Raw genomic sequence first — 19345 nt, forward strand, 5'->3', positions numbered from 1 at the left:
TTCCTAATGAAGGATTGCAATAAATCTTCAGTAATCCTTTGTACATGGTAATTAAAAAGGCTTCAGGATTAAAAATGCTGGCTATTATTCAATGGAATATGATAAAAATACACTTCTTTATGTATAGTCAAGTTAAACACTAACCACACATCTTAGAGGAATTTCATGACAGGTCCAATTCTGTTAGGTAAGATATACTTTCTCATAACTTACCTGACATAATTGGGATCTCTAGGGAATTGATGCTTTTTCTCGTTGAAATTTTTTCTATCCTTAAACTGGCAGTGAGCCTTAAAAAATCCGCCTTAAAGAATGATTACATTTTGAGATACAAAAATAATAAGCCATGGATTTGAGCATCTTTTGCTACTCTTCACAGGTCTCACTTTAGGGTCAGATGTTTCGCTGTAGAAATGGGACCTGGAGATAAAGACCTGGAATAAAGCTAAGCTGAAATTTACCAGCTGACTTTCCGTTCTTTAATCATTTGGCAGATGTTGAAGACTGTAACTGCTGTTTCTATGTCTAGGACAAGACACAGCAATGGATACCTAAAGCTGCTATGAATATATCTGCCCTGTATATCTTTAGAAAAAAAAAATCATTGATTGTTAAAACTTTAGAGCAAAGTGAAGCCATGTGGGAAGAGTTGTCTTTATTTATATTGCTAAGATTAAAACATAATAAAAGCCTAATTAAAACTTAATATTCCACATTAAAAACTTGTAAGTGTCTGGCAACTCATATACATCATTGCTTCCCTTGTCTTTTTGACATGCAGATATGGGTTTAGCTACATTTAAGCTATCTTGTCATATTTCTAGGAGCAACCAGAATACTGGCTGTCTGTCCTTTTTATGCTGCAGAAGCTAACTGTGCTTGATCTGAAGAAGATTCAAATAGAAGAAAAGGTATTATTTTTCCAGTGCCTGCATTCAGTCGATTATTAGCATATTCCCCAAAGCACCTCAAGTAATGCTTCACTAGATGTTGCTAAGCAATTACATTGGTTTCTTAGAGAGGGATATTCTGTATATCCCAGTGGTATCACATGTTAAAGCTAGATAAAGTAAGTAAAGAACATGTCCCTGAGTGTATAATTCACTCATTTTATGTGTCTGACAAGCCAGCAGGAAATGACTGCTTCAGAAATTCACTATCTTTTTCTAATCTGTGCTTCCAATTTTTGCATCTGACATCTTCACTGAGCATGAAGTCCCTTTGCATGCTTTGTGTGTCCCACAGTAACAGGATCTTAACAGAGCCAGTATAGACCATTTATGAATTTCGGCACAGGGATTTCAGCAAGACTTGTCTTGTTCTATGAAGTGCAAGATAGTGATGATCTGCTCATAAGCCTTTGTGCACGAATTGATCACTGGGAAGGGAAAAACTGATGAGCAGTATAGATACTTCTATTTCTCATACAGAAAGTTCTCATTATTTGTTATTTAGTTGCCCTTTCCACAATGTCTTTATAGCTGAAATTATATATTTATAGGCTTAAATGGTTATATGCATGATGCTGGCTACCAAATGTAATTCATATCCCCCTCAGAGGCGAATTGGAGAGGCTTCACGTGGGTTCAATTTTTTTTTTTTTTGCCTTCCTCTGGATCAACTAGCAGTTAGGCAGGTTATATATAGACTTCAAAGGTTGAACTTGATGGATGTGTGTCTTTTTTCAACCTTGCTTACTAAATTATTATATGCCTTAGCCTTTTTACAACTGGCTCATTTTGCAAGCTAGTATGTAATGTTATGCCCTTTGGGTTTCCTCTTAGGCAAATTTAAAAAAAGGCAAAAGGCTTTGATAAAGTGACAGTTTAACGAATGTCAGGCAACTTTTCCAGCTGGGAATTCGTGAATTCCCTTCTACTAATTTTAAAAAAATCTGCCCATTAGTTATATAATAAATGAGGGACTAAGATGGGATGTAAAGGACTGCCTTACTTATACTTGAAGATTTTAAACAACTCAGAATGTATTTTCTGAAGACAAAACTATTTGTCACACTTGTTAACTCTGTATTTGTTACTGTGAGCAGGTGGCAGCAGTGAATAAGTATGATCCACCCCCTGAAGTGATTGCCACTCGAGATCATATGGCCAATGTTATGTACAGTATGATTCAGCCTCAGAAGGTATTTGACAGGTAATGCTTGAGACATTAGTATTGAATATATTTTTTTGTCTACTGTACATGAATCACTTTGAATTTGACAGTTCTTTCACAGAAACAAATTCTGATCACTGAACTGAGTTTTTGGCCAAATAAATGCCTAAAAAGAGTGCTGGGCATCCCAAACAGAATCCTGGATTAGGTTCATCTCTACTTTAGTGATGGGAACATTAAATAAAGTTTCAATGTATTGTAGATGGACATAATTTTTATTACCAGTCTTTACTTGGTGTTGAGTTCAGTGACAATGACGATCAACTATAAGTTTACAACTGTGTATTGTTTACATTCAGGTTCTCTACTATTCATTTAATATTGTGACAGCCAACCATTGCTTGGTTTCTATGATCAGTGACCTGAGCTCAGATCAGAGAGCCACTCAGATGTTGGACAGCTGCAGAAAGTGGTCATTCGTAAATCACAGATTCATTAAAATGCCATTATCCACATCCATGGTCCTTTTTCACTGAAAATATTCAGTATGAAGGTTTTATGTTAATCATATATCACTATTGAAAGTACAGATGTCACAGATGTATATGCAAACATTATGGTTGTGTCGTTTTCTGCATTCCTACGGATGAAATATTGTCCTTGAGAACAAATTGGAATACGATATTTTGTTTTAGAAATAAATAGAAAACCATATTGGCCTGTAATTGAATAGTAAAATCTTGACGAACAAGTACCAACTCATGCTTTGCCACAAATGACACAGTGCTTCACAGTTTCCAATACACTGTTATTCACCATAATTAAGGGGCACCCTAGAAAAAAGATTTAAACACAGCATATAAAGGCTAACCTATAAAAAGGCACAATTATGAATTAATCCCTTTAAATGAATGCCTTTATTATGCAAGACTACACTTTATTCACTTTTGTAGCCACTGACTGACACTGCCTAGTGTTCACAAACATTCCTAATCCGATTTAGTTTGGGAGACCCTCAACACATTTTGCAGACCAATTTAGTCAAATCTCTCTGCAGAGTGACAACATGCATGAAACAGTTTCATACAGTTGACAGAATATTGAAAAAACAGGTATGGTGGTCAGTTTTAAAGGAGAAGTAAAGCTTAACTAAAGAAGTAGGCTAGAGATGTTGTGCATTATGCTTCTGTACCAGCCCATGGCTACCAAAATACTTTAGGAGTAAATATCTGTGCCAAAAATACCCCTGTTGCCCATCTTCTTTTCTGCTGATTTACTTCACATGCTCTGTGCTGCTGTCACTTACCGAGCTTAGGGACTGACTCACAATATACTGAATATATATATTATGGTATAATATAAGGCTGGTTAATAAATATTCAGATTATTGGTACATGTCAACTCAGAAACCAGTGCAATTAACATCAGAATTGAATCATAAGACCTGTGACATCAGCTTATATGACAGGCAAACCTCCTTCTCTGCTTGATAATTTGACCTTAAGCTTAGCTTCTCAACAGCTGCTCATAGCACACTGAGCATGTGTGTGTCACAGACACACCTAACAAAATCCAGGATGGGAAACTCATGTGAACTATGTAACTATGTAGCTCATCAAAGGTTTGCAAAACAATGGTTATATGTTATGTACATTTATGTAATATTGCACATTGATAAATCCTTTTCTTTCTTTTAGTACGCTACCAAATGTAGATACTCCATATCCTATGTTAGTGCTTACTGGACCTCAGTCGTGTGGTAAGAGAGAGCTTGCGCATAGAATGTGCAGGGAATTTAAAGAGTTCTTCAGATATGGGTAAGATAATTCTGTGTATGGGTATCCATGCCTATTCCATATATTTTTATTCTCTTCCTGAAAATATAATATGTTATTTTTTTTATACATAGTATAATGCCAATGCCTGATTGCTACTCCGGGTCCCCCTGCAAAGAAAACATTTGGAAGGCCCAGTGCGAACATTCCCAACACCCCTGCCCCCTCTTGTTACCTGCTTGTGGTGCGTTTTTACTTTTTGCCACAGTTTAAGTTCCGAGAAGGGCCGGGGAGAGGGGAAAATTATACAGCAGACGCCGCTGTATATGTAGTTACATTACTGCCTGATTTTGTGGCACCTCAGACTGCACCTGTGACCCTGTCCTAGTCTAGGCATGGGGGAGGTCATTTTGCTCTCCTGACCCACTGACATTTTGATGGGTTGATTTTCTCTGTTTTTCAATACTGAGAAACTGTATGCTTTACTGTCTTGAATGACATATTGAAATCCTTCTCTGATCCTTCTGGTGTATTCTTTCTTCTTGTGCTCTTTCTCCCCACTTATCCCTGTTCCTTTATTTGTTTTTTCTTTATAAATGCATGCCTGCAGCTTTTGTAATTATAAATAATGACTCAACTGTCATGTCTCAACTGTCAGCAGGTTTATTTTGTTCCTCTTCTGAATCCAAATAAAAAATATAGAATGATATCTAAGAAGTTAGAATGTTTTTACAAGTTTAAGCAACATGTGTCTTTTAGTTATTCACTATTTATGTATTACTACAATGTTCAGTGGTCTGTGTTTCCTTGTTCTTTTATTTATTTGTTCAGTGGTCTGTGTGTCCTTGTGCTTTTATTTATTTATAATAACTGATTGTGCTATAAAGCTGCATAATTACATGCACAATCCCATGTATTCATTAAGGCTCATTTATGAATGCAGAAGTGCAAAGTGAAAGAGACATCTGCAAATCAGCTTTTTTTACCCACAATGCCATATTTTCCCCCAGATGTTTTCCAATGTAATTGTGCATGCCTGCTAAATCACAACTGGGGGTGTAATTTATCAATGCAGATGCTACTTTTAGTCTACTTCTGTGAACTGCATGTTGCATTCACACCTTCAGGGCAGTCTTACCAACTTCAGGGCCCAATTGGAACCATTTTGGCAGGGCCTGCTAGATGAAATTTAGCTGTCTGACACAGATTTCCAGGGCTGAGTGGGCAAATAGTGCCTGCTTTTCCCTCTGTCCAAGTGACTGCTGCCATTTGAGGTTGGGAGAGTACTGGGCAGGTGGGAGACAATATCCTTGTGACATAACAGTCTCGTCTCCCGAGAATGTGCTGGAAAGATCCAAGCAGCAGGCTGAAAAAACCCAAACAGCGGAGCGAAATAAGGGGGACATCGAGAGAACTATCCAGCACAGCATGCTGCACTTTAAAGATCACAACTGTCCCATGGAAAGTTCCTATCTGAGATGCCATGTGGGGGGCCCCATGGGTGTGGGGCCTGATTAAGTGCAATCTGTCCAATTGGCCTAAGGCTGGCCCTACACACCTTACTACTGCCAGTATTGTTGCAAATTGCACCATTTCCATATGGGTAGTTAAATGCAAGAGTCATTCATTTGGGGTCTTCCTTGAGTCTGTGCACTTTGTACTTAGAAGCAACTGACATTGTGAACGTATAAAGGGGCATCCCGAGATACAGTGTGTAATGTTGTGCTGAACACTTGTGCTTCTGTTAGTAAATGAATCTTGCTGTGTATAGTAACCCATGTCATTATCGAATATGCCTTCTACACACAAACACACGTGTACTCACACCATTTATTTTTTACAGTTCTACTCTCACAAGTATTAGAAAAGTCCTCCAGCTAGACTCCTGTACTAGGTCAGGTACCTGCAGAATGCCTGCAAATCTCTCTGGTTTCAGCAGAAAGTCACCAATTCCTTGACCATGTGGGCAGTCCACAGGTGATTAACCTTGGTACCTGGCTAAAGTGCAGGAGTGATCTCTCCCCTGAGGATATGGCAAGTTTTTCCCCTTACCCTTCTGATCTGGTTCTGGAGTGACATTACTTTGGACCACTGTGACATCACTTTGGGTCCCAGATCAGAAGGTAAGTTACCTATTTGTGATCTGGGTAAGGAGACATATTGGGTTGCAGTTGTGGGTCAGTGGGTCCAGGATGGGCATGGGTCTGCCTGATCAGACCTGTGCAGGACACTCCTTCAAGAAGCTAATTCATAGAGTTTGAATTAGGAGGACTCTTCTTGAGTATCAGGGAATTCTTTTTATCATCTGTTTCCACTGGCATATTGGGGCCTTAAATCATATGTGTATTTGCACAGAGATGTAAGAAAAGGAAGTATGTGTCATGAGAGGTACAAAAAAATAATTTTAAATCCATTCCAAAGGAATGTTGTGAATCTCATTTGTGGTAGTAAATTGGGGTCGGAACTCCACATCTGTTAAATGTTAGTTTTAGAATAAAGTAATAATTTATATACCAAAAATATTTCCATACAGTGCTACAGCACGAAACGTTAAAGGTACCAGTTTCATCTGTTTTCAGTATGTCCATGTATAATGAGTTCAGAGTTGAACATCTAGTACATGGCAGCTAAACAGACATAAGGGATTTAATATCAGAATGAGGGCTAGAGAAAGTTAAGTTATGACTAGTCACTGGAAGGGTTCCTTTGAATGTGTGATTAAGTGCATATGTACTATCATGTGTGTAGACTCCCCTGACTGTGCATATCACACTGAATGAAGAGGAAGGAGTTGACACACATAATGAAAACCATGATCGTGTACCTTATTTTATGGACACATGATTCCTCATGATCATCTTCAAAGGCTCTGCTTTATGGGTATGAGTAGGGGGATTTTAAAGGTGGAGGATAGTGCTGTTTCTCTTTGCCTTGATGTTTCCAAGAATGCACATGATATCTGTACTAAATGCTAGACTGAAACATTAAACCCATTACTGCTGCAATGGAGATACAACAAGGCACTGGAAATATTATATAATAAACAAATAATCTACTAAATATTTCACAATGGAATTTAGGGGAGAGTTTGTTTTATATTTCAAGCAATTTAAACTTAAAAGAATTTAAAACAAATCTGTCAAATGAGAAAAAAAGTTTTAGCTTTGCTGTTGATGGGCACACAAAAGGGCCAAGTTCTGATTGATTTCATAGTTTAATTCAAGGTATATGGCTTACAAACACACTCATAGGTTGAATGCACACTTAAATGATTGTTGCTTTACACATTGGAGATTATTTATAAAAGTGTATATTCATTTTATGCCTAAATAAGTCTAAAATCTGCTGTAAACTAAACTTCTAGTTATAAAGTGTCATCATTGAAAAGCATTGAAATGTCCCCTTTACTGGAAATTGAATATTCAAAGGCTCCACTTAATCTACTTAAAAGTGAAAATGGTGCAAGTCTGGTAATCTTGTGCACACACGAACATCTTTTATGGCATCTGCCAACTGCTATATTCGCATAAGATATTCAAATAAGCTACTCTAAATATTCACTATTCTTTGCCTATAAGCAAAGTTTCTCCCTGTAATTTATATTGATTTTATTTTACACCAAATGATTTTAACAGTAATATAGTTGTGATTGCTATAACAGTACAACCCAAACAAACTGGAGGTACTTGCTGCCCCTCTTAAATAAGACTTATTTTGGTCTTATGATTACTGTGCAGCAGGCTCACATTTCAATTTGTGCTCAAAATAGCACTCATAAAGGTAACATTTCCCCTGTATCATTTAGGCCATGCCACACTACCAGGAATCCATACTTTGGAGAAGAAAAGCGATTTGATTATCACTTTGTTACACCAGAGGCATTTGAAGAAATGACCTGCTCGGTAGGAACTTTCACTTTGTTGTTTTTTGTACAATAATGCAATCCTTTTTTTCTCTTGCCCTATTCGTTCTTAAAAATGTCACACTTCACACGTTAGTAGTTCAGTGATCAATGAGCCCTGCTGTATAAAGCTGGCCATAGACGCAAAGATCCGATCGTACGAATCAACGTACGATCGGACTTTCCCATCTCCCGACCCGCCACTAACCATTCAGATCAAAGTCTTTACCATTCCGATCAAATAAGAACAGATCACCCAATGTTGTCTTACAAAACTTAAATTGACAGTTAAAGGGGTTGTTCACCTTTGAGTTAACTTTTATTATGATATAGAGAGTGATATTATGAGACAATTTGCAATTGGTTTTCATTTTTTATTATTTAAGGTTTTTGAGTTATTTAGCTATTTATTCAGCAGCTCTAAAAATGTACATTATAAACAATCTGGTAGCTAGGCTGCACCATGAAATTACCCGCTGTTCGGCCCTGACCGAATTACTGACAGGAGACGGTTGCTTCGTTTTAAAGATGCGAATTTATTGTGCACAACATGTTGAAACAGGCAGTGGAGTGGGTTGGAGGTGAAACGAACGCGCTTCGTGCACTAACTCTCCCGGCACTTTCACAACTCTGGGGAAGTGCCGGGAGAGTTAGGGCACGAAACGCGTTATTTCGGTCAGCGCCGAACAGCGGGTAATTTCATGGTGCAGTGTAACTCCGGATCAAACTGGCCAGATTCCTGCGAGAGCAACGACTGGAAGAAGAGACGCTACGCTGCAGCTAGGGTGAGCTCCGGTATATCTACATACCTTTGTCTGTGTTCATGCAATCTGGTAGCTAGGGTCCAAATTACCCTAGCAACCATGCATTGATTTGAATAAGAGACTGAAATATAAATAGGAAAGGACCTTTCTAGAAAGATGAGAAATTAAAACTAGCAATAACAATAAATTTGTAGCTTTACAGAGTATTTGCTTTTTAGATGGGGTCAGCCAGGGGCGCGCCGCCAATGAGGCGAGCTGAGACGCTCGCCTCAGGCGGCAACGCCGAAGCGGTTTCCAGGGGCGGCAAAAAGCCGCTCCTGCACCTTTAAGAGCCGAATTTCCGGTTTTTAAACCGGAAATTCAGCTTTACTAATGCGAGAGAGCGCAATTGCGCTCTCCGCATTAGTGTCCCTGCCTCCCCTCCCGACAAGTAAGTCGGCGAGGGGGGGCGGCATTGCAGGAGCCGCCTCAGGTGGCGCTTAGGTCCGAATCGGTGCTGGGGTCAGCGACGCCCATTTGAATGCTGGAAAGAGTTACAAGAAAAGGCATACAATTATAAAAAATAAATATTGAAAAATAATGGAAAAGTTGCTTAGAATTTGGCATTCTATTACATACTAAACGTTTAAAGGTGAACCACCCATTTAATGAAAACTGAAATAAAAATTAATGTAAATGGCAAGTGCTTAGAAAAGCACACAGCAAATTTACATTCAGTTTTAATAAGGTTTACTTATCCATTAATGATAGCAGTTACTTATATTCAATTGAAGTGATGGACATTTTATATAGGATTTGTAATTCTGTGTGTGCTGCTATTGCCACTACATCCTAAAATGCTTCTGCACTCATTGATTAGGTCTGTGGCTCCTGTTGCTTTGCCGTGGCTGGACATTGCCAGACTGCTTGGAAAAATCTAATTACATTTGTTTCTTTCCGACTTCCTCTAAACTCCTGTATTACTGTACTCCGCTATGCACAAGGATGTACTATATGAAATGAAATCCTATAAACTTCACATTAGTCTGTTGTATTGTCTTAATATATGTTTTTAGGGCCAGTTTCTTCTAACTATGAAGTACAGTGGCCACTATTATGGATTAAGCAGAGAATCAGTGGAATCAGTTGCCAGAGAAGGTCTTGCTTGCTGCACCCACATGGAGATAGAGGTAAGTTCAGGACGGTTATTATTGTAGCCATAAATAGTCTGACTCGCATTATATAGGTTAACAGGTTATTTCCTAATTTAACAAACCTTAAGCATGTTAGTGGTTTACACAGCTGAGGCTTATGATGTTTTTCAGTTTTGTATCCTGCAAAACAGGGTCATGTCTCTAGTGCAGTGATCCCCAACCAGTGGCTCAGGAGCAACATGTTGCTCTCTGACCCCCTGAATGTTGCTCTCAGTGACTTCAAAGCAGGTGTTTCTTTTTGAATTCCTGGCTTGAAGGCAAATTTTACTTGCATAAAAACCAAGTGTACTGCCAAACAGAACTTCCTGTAGGCTGCCAGTCCACAGAGAAGCTACCAATTGCCAATCATATCCCTTATTTGCTACCCCCAGAAACTCTCTGCATGTTTATGTTGCTCTCCAACATTTATTTACATTTGATTGTGGCTCACAGGTAAAAAAGGTTGGGGGCTCCTGCTCTAGTGGCATTAAAGCAAAGTAAGTGCAATGCCATGGGATGAATAGTTAAATCCTTTTGTAATAGTTCACAGTTGCTTGAACAATTAGTTTAATGATAAATGTATTTCACAGGCTAACTTCTGATGTATAAATTGATTATGTCCTTTTAAAACTGAGACCTTTAAGTTAGAAGTTATTTCTGACAGGACATACCAAATAATTGAGCTCCATGCTGGAGAGCAGAAGTACATAAATTTTGTTTAACCGTTTTCTGTATCCCCTGGGGTGACAGGACTTCGAGCAGAGGTTAACTTCAAAATGTGTAATAGTGCTGCGCTTGCCTGCAGCTACATTCCTGACCTATACCAATAAAATAGATTGCCATCACAAATCTAGTTCTAATGACGTTGTATGTCCATATTCACAGGGCGTGAGAAGCTTAAAGAATTGTTACTATGAACCACGCTACATCTTGCTTGTGCCCATGAATAAAGAAAAATATGACGGTTGGCTGAGACGAAAAGGCTTGTTCACCAGACCAGAGATAGATGTTGCGGTATCCAGGGTGGACATGTACCTTAAGATAAACCAGGAATCCCCAGGTTTTTTTGATGCTGTTATCAATACAGGTAACTGAGATAGACATGGTTATAATGATTTTCATGTCACTAATCAGATTGCATTTTTAATCAAGCTTATATTTAACATTGAAGAAACTTTAGACATTAATTCATAATACGTATAAAATAGAGGCTATAAGGTTTGCCTAACTTTTATGGAGTTGACTTAGTTGCTAAATCAATAAAGTCAGAAGTCAGGAACATACGAAGAAGCTAATGGGCTCCATAGAAACCCATTTTTACCATTTAAAGGGATCCTGTCACCGGAAAACATGTTTTTTTCAAAACGCATCAGTTAATAGTGCTGCTCCAGCAGAATTCTGCACTGAAATCCATTTCTCAAAAGAGCAAACAGAATTTTTTATATTCAATTTTGAAATCTGACATGGGGCTAGACAATTTGTCAATTTCCCAGCTGCCCCTGGTCATGTGACTTGTGCCTGCACTTTAGGAGAGAAATGCTTTCTGGCAGGCTGCTGTTTTTCCTTCTCAATGTAACTGAATGTGTCTCAGTGGGACATGGGTTTTTACTATTGAGTGTTGTTCTTAGATCTACCAGGCAGCTGTTGTCTTGTGTTAGGGAGCTGCAATCTGGTTACCTTCCCATTGTTCTTTTGTTTGGCTGCTGGGGGGAAAAGGGAGGGGGGGTGATATCACTCCAACTTGCAGTACAGCAGTAAAGAGTGATTGAAGTTTATTAGAGCATAAGTCACATGACTTGGGGCAGCTGGGAAATTGCCAATATGTCTAGCCCCATGTCAGATTTCAAAATTGAATATAAAAAAATCTGTTTGCTCTTTTGAGAAATAGATTTCAGTGCATAATTCTGCTGGATCCGCACTATTAACTGATTCATTTTGAAATTTTTTTTTTTCCCATGACAGTATCCCTTTAATCAGGCAATTCCAAGGAAGATTTTTAATAGAATATGGGTAAACATTGGTGAATCAGTCGTTCAGCCTATCTAGGATATTTAGTTTTCATCCCTAATCTCATCCCAATTTACCTTCAAGCTTGTTTCATATTGTATCTAGATCAAATGGGCATTCTGGGGTTTCTGTCCAAATCTCACCCTAATTTCTCTTTAGGCTGAGCCCCTTTGGCACTGCTCAAAGCCACCCTAACAGGACCAACCCCCGCAGATTGAGAACCTTTGTTCTAATGCCACTCTTGACACCACATGTTCAACACACAAACATTTGTACTTATCTGGATTATATTTATATAACTACTATGCTGCCTTTAGGAGCTGATTTTCTGATATAAAAAATACAATATGATATTTAAAGGTAAATAAATCTGATTTCTCTCCTCCAGACATTTACTCTCCTCTTTAACTTCTTTATTGCTAAGTGTCCAGTTCGCCCCAGAATTTTAGGAAAGAGTGAGATGATTCTGGCAGAAAGTATAATGCTGGCTGGATGCTTATGATTAAGGGCAGATGAGCCCAAAATGTGCCAGTCATTACATGCTGCATGTTTTTACTTCTTCTGTAATAAAGATGAAAGATTTTAACTGAGGCCCGGTGCTGCAGTATTCTGTTATCTCCTTCTCTGCATAAAACTGACTTGAGCAATAAACACTGGTATTGAAGAAAGGCAGGATAAAATGTTTAGTATTGCCTGAGAGCTGAAAAGCTGGAAGGACAGATCATGGCAATATTATTAAAAATTGCAGATTATACCTACAGATCTAATGATGTATAGGGGGTTTTAATTACAATGACTCTTTAAAGCATTCAGGCAGATTTTTTTTCACAGATACATTTGTTTATTCTATGCCAGTTCAGAGTTTCTAGCCTCTATAATATTATTGCTCAGCGAGCTTACCACACCACTCTTTTTATATTTAACGCACTGGGATCTGACAGGGCTTTCACAATATGGCAATTACACATTTCAGATATAAAGGAGTTATTATCATGCAACCATCATAGCATTTGATAGGGCTGGAGTTTTCACTCAAACCTTTCTCAGGAAAAGGTGAATAAAACATACACTTAAATTTTTATTACCATGTCCCACTAGCCCCAGCAGGCCCAGATTCTTTCTGTCTAATGCTTTACAATATTGAAGAAGTGTTAGATGAATTTAAAGAGAACTTTCAGAGGCATGTTTCAGAATAGTAAGGCCTCACCTCAACCTTTCAGTTTTTATGTATATATAATAAGACTCATGGCAAATTAATAAATAAATCATTTAGTGATCAGTGGGTTGACCCTAAACACGGAGAACCCATTGGTTTGGAAGCTGAGCCCCAGGTAAGCTATATATATTATAAGCTACAGGTTATTCTACAAGCAAGTAACTGTTTTTCATGATTCATACAAGGTCTGAACCATGGACAGTTATCTGTATCACTACCATAGAGCATCAGCACACATGGTAATATTAGCCATTTTGACCACCACATTTTTCCTGGCTAAGAACATTGCTTTAGAATGCCCAGAATTGCCCTTGGTTGCACTATATGAATTTATGTGAATCCACCACTATAGACAATCATCAATCGCCTATTATGACCTTTTCACATGACTGAGAAAACGAGCAATAAAGCATGATTTCAGGAGTTCTGATCCTCTGTTTTTAGTGAAAACCCAACATCAACCACATGCAAACTCAGGTAGAACAGGTAGAGTAGATGGACAAGCGATGTGCAGTACAGTGACTAAATGATCATCCTCATTGCTTTCTACAGATGATTTAGATGAAGCTTACTCTTCACTAAGATTACTTGTTAAGGAATACTTGGGTCTCACTGATCCTGTCCAGTCAAGTCAGGCTAATGCTGGCACCAAATCAGGATCTGGTAAGTTATTTGCTATGAACTTTAGCAGAATTTGCTCTTGGAACTCACCTCAGACCAAGTACAATGAACTGTTGCACTTGGTTTCTAAAATATTGTTATCAACAACAATTTGGAATTCTGTTATTCCCTCTCTACTCACAACTTTTCAGGTATTAACACAAGCAAAGAAAATACTTTTCAATCTGTCTTAATTCATATGTTTTCTCTGTAATTGCCTACTCTTTATCTAACCCCTTACTACTGAAATATGTTCTTTTAATGGGAGCCTGAATTCTTTAGGCATATCCATCATTTCCTTTGCCTATTATATCTTCTTTATGCAGAAGCTTTCTCCTGAGTGTCAGATCCAGTAATAGGATCCAGTTCCTTGTGCTGGTATGTTATTCACTACTGCATATAAGACCATTGCAGACTCAGTCAGTAGCCTCAGCATAGAATAGTATATCTAATGCTCTAGGCACTACTTCAGCTTGGAGCTTTCTGTATTATTTGTTTTGTATTTTTATTTTATAATTGTCTCATTGTAATTCTATTAGATACTCTAAACAACTAACCATGATGAATAATGTAGAGTTTATTTTCATTCCTTATCTTTCTGCATCTTTGTTGTTAATATCTTTAATCAAAAGTGATTATGATTGAAATATCATCCTGGATATTAAGCATTCTTTATATACCCATTTCATGTGAGTATATCAATATCACAGCAACAATTCTAGGTAATCTTTTTTATGCATTGTAGGAAGCGAATAAGGCATCTTGGCCATTTCAGTTTTCATCTGAAGTCTTTTTGTGCTACTAATATCCTTAGTTGTTATCTCTTCTGCTGCAAAGTCAAGCAACAAAGGTGGAGCTCCGGCCTTATAATGAGCCTCAGGGGAAGTTTCAGTTTTGTACCAGCTGCATTCATTGCACATAGTGCCTTGTATAGATCACATGCAATCATACCAGCACACACACTGAGCTGATCCTCATGGAAAACTGCCTTCTGGCAAAAATCCTAATTATTTCATTCCTTAACCTTGTGAGGATGCAAGTATAAAGACCATACAAGAAGTTACATGGCTGGGCTCTTTCATCCAGTAATGCACATTTAACTAACACAAACTCATATTTTATTCTTATATATAAACAGATGAAGTTGTCTTTTGGAACGCATAGTTGTAGCTGTTGAAGTCATCTGTAAAGATGACTACAACATGGCAACTATTCAAAGCCATAAACATATGTGAACAAATGCTGGTCATGTATAAGAAGCACTAAACATAATATCAAATGCCCATGTGTTGAAAGAAATCCACACTCACAGAACAAAAATAAAATCCCACCAATATACAGTATGTCATATGTATCATAATGTAGCACCTGCAGATTCCCGTATATTCTTGGTGACATGTTTTACTGACATATTTGATGTATCTACTGTTTTATAATGTACAATACTATTTATGGAGACTAATTTGTAGGCACAGCCCATTACTGTATTGGGCAGTTGCTTCACAAACTGTTTCTGCCTTTCCTCCTAATGAACTATGGGACTTTTTGGACTACCTTTCTAGCTTAAAAAGCAAACATTAATCCAGTTCTAGTATTATTATATTACTGCTATATATAGTGTGCCATTGTGTATCCAGCAGTGCTACAGTTGGGGTGCCAACCAAACCCCCCTCTGCTCTTTACTTGATGTGCGCCAGCACACACACCAGATCTCGCACACCAAATGCCACACACACGGATGTGTGAAGAGTACAGACTTCTGATTGGACGAAACTAGGGGAAGGCAGGCAAAAGAGGTGCCCAGTGCCTCTACTCTGCACCTTAGGCACATGCCTCTTCTGCCTATTCCAGCCCAAATTACAGACAGAAAGTTTTCATTAATTAATTTAATCAAATTAGTTCAAATCTCAACATTTCTCTTATTTTCCCTCTGTACTAAACTATGTTTAAGGATGTGTTATAAATAGGTTCCATAATTTGAAGTTCCCAATATTGTCCTGGTGTTCTTCCCTCTTGCATCTATACTCATCGCTCTTGTGCTTCATTGAATAAGATTCAGTAAAATCATCGATTGGATCCATGCAAGTTAAACCCTCACAGCTTGGAACCTCCAATGACCTTGATTCTGCAACCAGAAACTACTCCAGTAGAGCATCAGCAAAGCTGCCCTTACAGAAAACCCCTGTGGTAAGGATTGCCCCCTTCTTAAACCTTGTCCACCATGGGTTTATTAGGCTGTTTGTTGGATTATTTCTGTTCTCTTTCCAGGAAGAAGCTTCTGTACAGAGGAGGCAGCAGGTGGCACGACAGGCTTTAGCAGGGAAGACCCCTCACACTTACACCCAACTGTTTCAGAGGTACTGCTTAGTTATTGTTCACATCTACTTTTCGGCACTATGGGCACATTACTATTAAACTTGCTGGTCTCTCAAGTAAAAGATCACAAATAATACAATTTTAGCATAGGTCTTCTTATTCAATACAATAAGGGAATCAGACAAGATGAAAGGACCATCCTGACCATCAGGAACATCCCAACTCATGAATTCTTGGTGCTCCGTGATATCCCCTTGGACCTTGTATTTTCCACAAATTTTATTTAAATGTTTTTTTAAATGTTTTTAAAGATTATTTTAATAAAATGGAGAATTGGAGTTGCCCTTCCCTTAATTCTGGATAACGAGTTTTCTGATAACAGATCCCATACCTGTACTGTCATTTAGTAGTACTTGGGTTCCCCCAACAATGACTGAGGTTGGAGTCACCATTCTCTCCCACCATTGTTAATGAGGGCTGTCCTATCAACTGATCAGGGAGAAACATGCTGCAACATTCATTCAGAAATCAATAGAGATTAAAGTAGTTGTTAGCTTTATCGAAGCATGGTTGCACACAACTTAAAGTGACATTGTACCCCCTCTTCAGAATTAGTTTAATGAATGGGGCTTGTACTGAATATAATTTTATATTTTCATAATTAAAACTAAAGCAAAAAAAGCATAGTCACTACAAGCCCAATTCATTGAGCTCATGTTGAACAGAGGGGTGTATTGCCCCCTTTTAAGGATTTCTGTTGAATTAGAACAGTGTATATTATTCAAGGGAATTTCAGAATCCTTTCAACATGTTTCAGCTTTCAAAGTATATTTTACTCAGTTTCTTTGAGTAAATATTTCTAAAGGAGCGTTTTCCCCAGTGACTAAACATATTTTTTTTTTAGAGGTCCTGTAACTGCTCCAGCAACTTTGGGCACACAACGTCACCTGTTAGATCCTGCATCTTGTTCATCAATGCTGCCAAGTGGAAGTAATGTCACTGCTGAGCGCAGTTTTCCTCCAGCAAGTACTGATACCAGGTACAGTCAGAATGGTACCAAAACATGCTGTTGCTTTCTTTTAGATCAATAAGTATGTTAATCTACATAAACGCAATTAAATAAATTGTCAACATTGGATTCATAGCTCCAGAGATTCTCGGCCAAGCTCCGGACTCTCATTACTCTCCTCTGCTGGAGCCTTTTCTGCAAGGAGATCTTCCTCCCAGCCAACTCCTGTCATTACTATACACTCTCCTCCAGAAGATACAATAGAACCATTAGATCTATCTGGCATTAAGCAAGGATCCGACAGTATATCAGGTAATTTGTTTACTATACAACTATCATCATATTTGTATTATGGGGAGCAAGGTTTTTACATGTGATTTATCATGTTTATATTCTGTTGAAACATGGTCTATATATTATCCAAGTGCAGTTTATGATGTACCTTAGGAATTGGTTCTAAAATTCAGACTCTGTCAATAGATGGTCAGTAGTATTGCTACTGTATAATATTATGATCTGCCAGCACAGTGTTAGGCTCCATATGTACATAGTGGCAATTATATGATCCTGCCCTTGTTGTATCACCCACACAATAGAGTTGTTTTCATCAGGAGCCAATGAACTTGTTTGTGTGGGGAAATCATAACTCCCTGGAGATAGTTTTAAATTGCCAGTTTGAAGATGGCAGAACTGGAAGAGTAATCATTTGTAACCTATTAAAAATGACTTCAAGCCATTCAAACAGAATTGCCACTTTCATTTCTAGTTATCAAATGTCACCAGTTGTGCAATTGTATGTACAGAACTAATGAGAATACATAAATAGCCATTCACTGTATCCATATTGTAACCATAGACTGAGCTAAAATGCCCCTGGGCAGATTCATTCTAAAGGCTGGACTTTTTATAAAAAAGAATGTTATTTCTGTTCAAAACGACACCAATTCCTGCTCCACAAGTCAGTCACTATCTGGTTTCTTGGGTAAGTGGGACCCAAACAACCAAATAGCTGCAGAAGAATGATTAAATAAGACATGGAAAAAAGTCAGTTGTAAATTGGCATTCACAGCAAACTAAATGATAATGTAAACTGCCAGATTACTTGTGATTGTGTCACAAAAGGGCTTATCTGTTATTATTCAAATCCATGTGTACAGCAAGCAACTCTCAGAATCACATTATTCCTCAACTATACTTTTGTTAAACTTTTAAAAAAAATGTAATACCCATGTTCATCATACAGATCATCATGAGAATGGAAAGACCCCAGACACACCTCGGCTGCCTTCTTCTGCTCACTCTGACACACAATCAGCCACATCATCAACCAGACCCTCTGCTCACACAAGTCGCCCAGGCTCCAACACTAAACCCATTCTACCCCCTATTCCATCAGGACGCAGGAAATCTTCCACTTCCACCTGATTCATGTGATATCAATCTGGCTTGTACAATGGATCAACACTAACGGGAAAATGGTGGTCAAATATAAAAAAAATATGTGTGTGTGTATATATATATCTATATATATTCAGCTGTGTGGATAGATGCATCAAGTGCTAATGCAAATATATTGCTTTAACTCCCTCTCTCTACCATATTTTTGTTTCTTTTAAGCATTAAAGAAAAAACGAGAGGGGGAAAAAATAGAAGTAAGGCTCGCTGACAATATTATGCACTATTTTTTAGAGCTAAAGGAAGTGTTCAGTATAAAAATAAAAACTGTGTAAATAAATAGGCTGTGCAAAATAAAAATGTTTCCTATATAGTTAGTTAGCCAAAAATGTAATGTATAAAGACTGGAGTGTCTGGATGTCTAACATAATATTCAGAATACTACTTCCTGCTTTGCAGCTCTCTGACTGGTTACCAGGCTATAACCAATCAGTGACTTCAGGGGGGGCACATGGGTCATATCTGTTGCTTTTGAATCTGAGCTGAATGCTGAGGATCAATTGCAAACTCACTGAACAGTTATGTCCCATGTGGCCCCCTTAAGGGCTCTTACTCACGAGTGGTTGAAGCTGCACTCCCCTGCGTTACATTTTTCTGCATTCAGCCGCAGGGGAGCGCAGGAAGACACATTACATTTTTTCCAATGGTGCTGTACTCACACAGGCGCGTGTAGGCACCGAACGCAGGAAAAATGCAGCATGTTGCGTCTCAACCTGCGTTCGGTGCCTACACGCACCTGTGTGAGTACAGCCCCATTGGAAAAAATGTAATGTGTCTATTCCTGCGCTCCCCTGCGGTTGAACGCAGAAAAACGGAACTCAGGGGAGCGCAGCTACAACTGCTCATCAGTAAGAGCCCTTAAAGGGGAAGGAAACCTCGTCGGCGCTAACCCCCCTCCCGTGTATTGCCCCCCCTCCCTCCTCCCCCCTGGCCTACCCCTCCCGCTGGGCAAATG

General features: G+C 38.5%; 1 protein-coding gene across 1 annotated transcript in view; it reads left to right on the forward strand.

Moving 5' to 3' along the window:
- Positions 1-18696, forward strand: part of lrguk.L (leucine-rich repeats and guanylate kinase domain containing L homeolog) — a 31880-nt gene extending 13184 nt beyond the window's left edge. The window contains exons 9-20 of the mRNA XM_018252780.2: positions 825-911; positions 2048-2154; positions 3813-3932; positions 7696-7792; positions 9611-9724; positions 10613-10814; positions 13503-13613; positions 15664-15797; positions 15879-15967; positions 16831-16965; positions 17072-17247; positions 18179-18696. Coding sequence (XP_018108269.1) covers positions 825-911; positions 2048-2154; positions 3813-3932; positions 7696-7792; positions 9611-9724; positions 10613-10814; positions 13503-13613; positions 15664-15797; positions 15879-15967; positions 16831-16965; positions 17072-17247; positions 18179-18360 — 1554 coding nt within the window. The 3' untranslated portion in view covers positions 18361-18696. The remainder of the gene's footprint in view (positions 1-824; positions 912-2047; positions 2155-3812; positions 3933-7695; positions 7793-9610; positions 9725-10612; positions 10815-13502; positions 13614-15663; positions 15798-15878; positions 15968-16830; positions 16966-17071; positions 17248-18178) is intronic.
- Positions 18697-19345: the final 649 nt, after the last annotated feature.

The sequence above is a fragment of the Xenopus laevis genome, chromosome 3L, assembly GCF_017654675.1.
Source record: "Xenopus laevis strain J_2021 chromosome 3L, Xenopus_laevis_v10.1, whole genome shotgun sequence".
NCBI classification, from domain to species: domain Eukaryota; kingdom Metazoa; phylum Chordata; class Amphibia; order Anura; family Pipidae; genus Xenopus; species Xenopus laevis.